At 33.3% G+C, this 4210-nt stretch overlaps 1 protein-coding gene across 1 annotated transcript; it reads left to right on the top strand.

Annotated features, from left to right (window-relative positions):
• The first annotated feature begins 1077 nt into the window (after positions 1-1077).
• Positions 1078-3751, top strand: LOC106338498 (bifunctional L-3-cyanoalanine synthase/cysteine synthase C1, mitochondrial-like). The gene is made up of 11 exons (XM_013777461.1): positions 1078-1087; positions 1144-1331; positions 1420-1529; positions 2171-2228; positions 2305-2568; positions 2653-2790; positions 2858-2909; positions 3028-3107; positions 3319-3378; positions 3471-3551; positions 3653-3751. Exons 1-11 carry the CDS (start codon positions 1078-1080, stop codon positions 3749-3751), a joined length of 1140 nt encoding a protein of 379 aa, XP_013632915.1.
• The last annotated feature ends 459 nt before the right edge of the window (positions 3752-4210 follow it).

Here is a 4210-nt window from a genome sequence, read left to right as displayed (position 1 = left end):
AGTATGTTGCATGTTATGAGGCTTCTATTCAAGGAACATGGTTGCGGAATTTTGTGTCAGAGTTTGGGGCTTTGAGTTTTGTTGACAAGCCTCTCACTCTTTACTGTGACAATCAAGCTGCAATCTTCTTCGCTAAGCATGATAGGATATTTAAGGGAGCCAAGCATATGGACCTCAAATATCTTTCACTGAAGCAAGATGCAAAAGAGAAAAGTTTGTCATTGAACATATATGCACTGAACTTATGGTTGCAGACATATTTACAAAAGCTTTACCTCCAAAGACTTTCATGAAGCATGCTGAAAGTATGGGTCTTGAGGATAGCGCCTAATGTTGTTTGTTTACGATTAGCCTATGTATGACAATTATTTGAGCTCTTTTATGACTTTTACATCTTTTATATATTCTATTTCCAATGTGCACACACATTATTGTTGGTTGGATTTATGATAACAGAATGAGTCTCTCGTTAAAGACATTAAAGGGACCATTACGATACTCCTACTTATGTTTATGGTCTAACTATGAAGGTGGTCAATGCGGTAGTACATGGAAGGGATCATGTTGCAGAATGATGTGCGACCGCCATGACTCTCATTGATTACTAGATTAGTCAAGACACTTATGATGACCAAATGAAAAAATAAAGTTATAGCATATTATGCCGGCCTTATGATTCCATAAAGAAAACATTAGTGGATCTCACTAACGACCAAGTGGGAGACTGTAAGGAATATTTCCTTTCCCTATTATATGGTCTTATAGTTATCCGTTTTCTATTGGAATATTGATATTCCTTAATATATTTGGTGACCAATGAAATTGGAAATAAAGGGATAATTCCTAATTTATCTCTACCTTGATGGACGGTTGAGATTAATCTAAAGGAAACACTAAAGAGGAATTAGGTCCTCTCTCCACCTATAAATACATATCTTTAGACCATCATAAAGATATCCTAAAAGCAACAACTAACGTTATAGGCGAGGCGAGAGAAACCTAAGAGTTCCTAAGAAAAGATTGAACTGTTCATCTTCCATTCATGATTCAATCCATTCAGAAAAATTCTCAGGCAAAATGAATCCAGGTAACTCTATAAACATTCATATGATTCTATTAAGTGATTAACCTATATGTTTAAAGATCTTAGGGTTCATGTAAATTTAACTTACACTTTTTGGAGGAGGTTGCTGAAGACATTGACGATCCCACACATCAGCCAAAGCACGAGGAAGCCCTTCTTCACCGATGCATCTTCTTCTTTCGCTGAAAGACTCAAAAACCTTCCCAAAGAGTTCCCCGCTACTCAGGCCAAACGCGATGCTTCTCTGGTAAAAGAACAAACTTTGTTTCTTGGGCATCTTGAAAATCTGATCATCTTTTTCGATGTTGTCTGATCAAATCTGTCTTGTGTTGTAGCTCATTGGAAGAACTTCTCTTGTGTTTCTCAACAGAGTCACTGAAGGATGTAAAGCTTATATTGCAGCCAAGCAAGAACATTTCCAGCCTACTTGTAGCATCAAAGACAGGTGATTGTGAACGCATAATCTTCTAAGTAACTTAGGCCTTGATTGATTGGTAGAACCCATAATAAAGCAGTAATAATAGGTTATAGATGCACTGTAATCAAAAGTTGTATGCTCTCATTAATATTTTTAATAAAATTATTGATAAAATAGTAAATGATTCATATATAAAATTATTTTATTATATATAAATTATTTATTTCTAAATAATATATATATATTTATAATTATTATATTTTTATTTTTATTGAAAATAATTATACACATTGAATAGTATATATTAAATTATATTTTAAATGTGAAATATTATCATTTTTAAAAGGTAAAAATATTTGGGCCCAAAATATTTTATATCTAAATTTTATTTTGGGTATAAACATAATTTTGTATTATTAAATAGAATAAGTTAATTATATAAAATTTGTAAAATTTATATGTACTAAATGCATGCAAATGCTTTACCAAAAGCTTCTTATGAAATGATGCAACAAAGAGTATTTGCATCTTCTAAACAAATTTCTAATAATTACTGATTGGATAATAAGTAGCATAATCCTCTTGTAATTACTTTGCCAATCAAAGCCTTAGTCTTAGGACATCATCAGTACACAAGCATTGACTTTGTATGGTTTTGTTGTCTCCAGGCCAGCTTTAGCCATGGTTGCAGATGCAGAGAAGAAAAACCTTATCACTCCTGGAAAAGTAATTAGCTTTTTGTTTTACATACTTAATCTCAAACTTAATGGTGTTAACCCATTGAAGATGTTTATTTTATCAGACAACATTGATAGAGCCAACTTCAGGAAATATGGGAATAAGTATGGCTTTCATGGCGGCTATGAAAGGGTACAGAATAATAACTACAATGCCTTCTTACACCAGCTTGGAGAGGAGAGTGACTATGAGATCATTTGGTGCACAGCTTGTCCTCACTGATCCAGCCAAAGGCATGGCTGGAACCTTTAAGAAAGCTTATGACCTCCTTGAGAGTATTCCTAACGCTCATATGCTGCAACAGTTTGCTAATCCAGCAAACACTCAGGTACTAAGAGAGTTTGATATATCCTTCTTCTTTTTTTGCATTTTGACATTTTATCTAAAGATGATGTTAGGAATATTGGTGTAGATTCATTTTGATACGACTGGTCCAGAGATTTGGGAAGATACACTTGGGAATGTCGATATATTCGTGATGGGAATTGGTAGTGGAGGCACAGTGTCTGGTGTTGGCCAATACCTTAAGTCTAAAAACCCTAATGTCAAGGTGATTGATTTAAGTTCTAAAGATATCTTGTAAACATAAAAATGGAGATTGGATTTGATCATATTAGATATATGGAGTGGAGCCTGCTGAAAGCAACATACTCAACGGTGGCAAGCCAGGTGAAAATATAGAAACATTGAAACTTTACATCTTTACTAGTTCTTAGTGGTATAAATCAATGTAAGATGCTAGTTTTTTTGTGGTCGCTGATGGTTAGAGTTTTGAAATTGGGATTAGGTCCACATGCAATCACAGGCAATGGGGTTGGATTTAAACCAGATATCTTGAATATGGATGTCATGGAAAGTGTTCTTGAGGTAATGTACAATGCTTAGAGCTTCCAACATTTTCGTATTCTATCAACTTATTTTCTTGAAGGAAAAGTAAAATATATTCAAATCAAAAACCTTCTTTACAAAAATTAATCATATAAAACTAGTGTATGTCATCTAGATCATATAGAGTAAGATATAAAAACTGATGAGCGGTTACAACGTGTATACGCTTATGTTTTGAGTATACTTGCAGGTTAGTAGTGAGGATGCTATAAATATGGCTAGAGAATTGGCATTGAAAGAAGGTCTCATGGTGAGTTTTTTTTTTGAAAGATTAATGAGATAAATGATTAAATGGTTTGTCTGTTTATTTCTGGTTCTGACAATGCAAACCCTAACTTGTAGGTTGGGATATCATCTGGTGCTAACACCGTGGCAGCAATTAGACTGGTGAAAATGCCAGAGAACAAAGGGAAACTCATTGTGGTAAGAGAGGAGACATAAAAACAACTGTTCTTGAGTTTGGTTATGATCTGTGTTATGGTTTTATCGAACGTGTGAACTTGTATTGTGTTTATGTGGTACAGACGGTTCATGCGAGCTTTGGAGAGAGATATTTGTCGTCTGTTCTCTTTGATGAGCTGAGGAAAGAAGCAGAAGCAATGAAGCCAGTTTCAGTGGACTGATATGGTTTTGGTTTTGGTTTGAGTTGATGAAGAAAGATTTTTTACGATAAGATCTTCATCTTGGGAGCAAAAGATTGTGACACGGCCCACCAAAATAAAAACGTCATAAATAAATCTAAAGTAAAAGCTTTTATTTGGCAATATAGATATCAGTTAAAAAAATAGTGTTGTTTTGAAATATGGATAGTAGTAAGTTAGGAAAAAAAGGTAATCTATCTTATTAAAGTAGAAATACTTTAAGCTTTTGTTTAGCAATATAGATAACAGTTAAAAAAATAGTGTTGTTTGGAAACATGAATAGCAGTAAGTTAGGAAAAAAAAGTAATGGGCTTATGCTATTAGAAAAATTGGAAGTCAATCACATTATATTCAAAATTTGATTTTTACTAACATTTTTTCCAAGAACCATTATAAAATGTTTTCAATATATATAAGAAAAATACAATACAAAGCTCAATT

This window comes from Brassica oleracea, chromosome C4 (assembly GCF_000695525.1).
Source record: "Brassica oleracea var. oleracea cultivar TO1000 chromosome C4, BOL, whole genome shotgun sequence".
In the NCBI taxonomy this organism is placed as follows: Eukaryota; Viridiplantae; Streptophyta; class Magnoliopsida; order Brassicales; family Brassicaceae; genus Brassica; species Brassica oleracea.
The sequence above is the reverse complement of the archived record's forward strand: the minus strand, read 5'-3'. Positions and strand labels throughout refer to the sequence as shown.

Coding starts and splice junctions, on each gene's coding strand:
- LOC106338498 (XM_013777461.1), top strand. Junction 2,569..2,652: donor CTAATCCAGCAAACACTCAG/GTACTAAGAGAG, acceptor ATATTGGTGTAG/ATTCATTTTGATACGACTGG. Junction 3,379..3,470: donor CATTGAAAGAAGGTCTCATG/GTGAGTTTTTTT, acceptor CCTAACTTGTAG/GTTGGGATATCATCTGGTGC.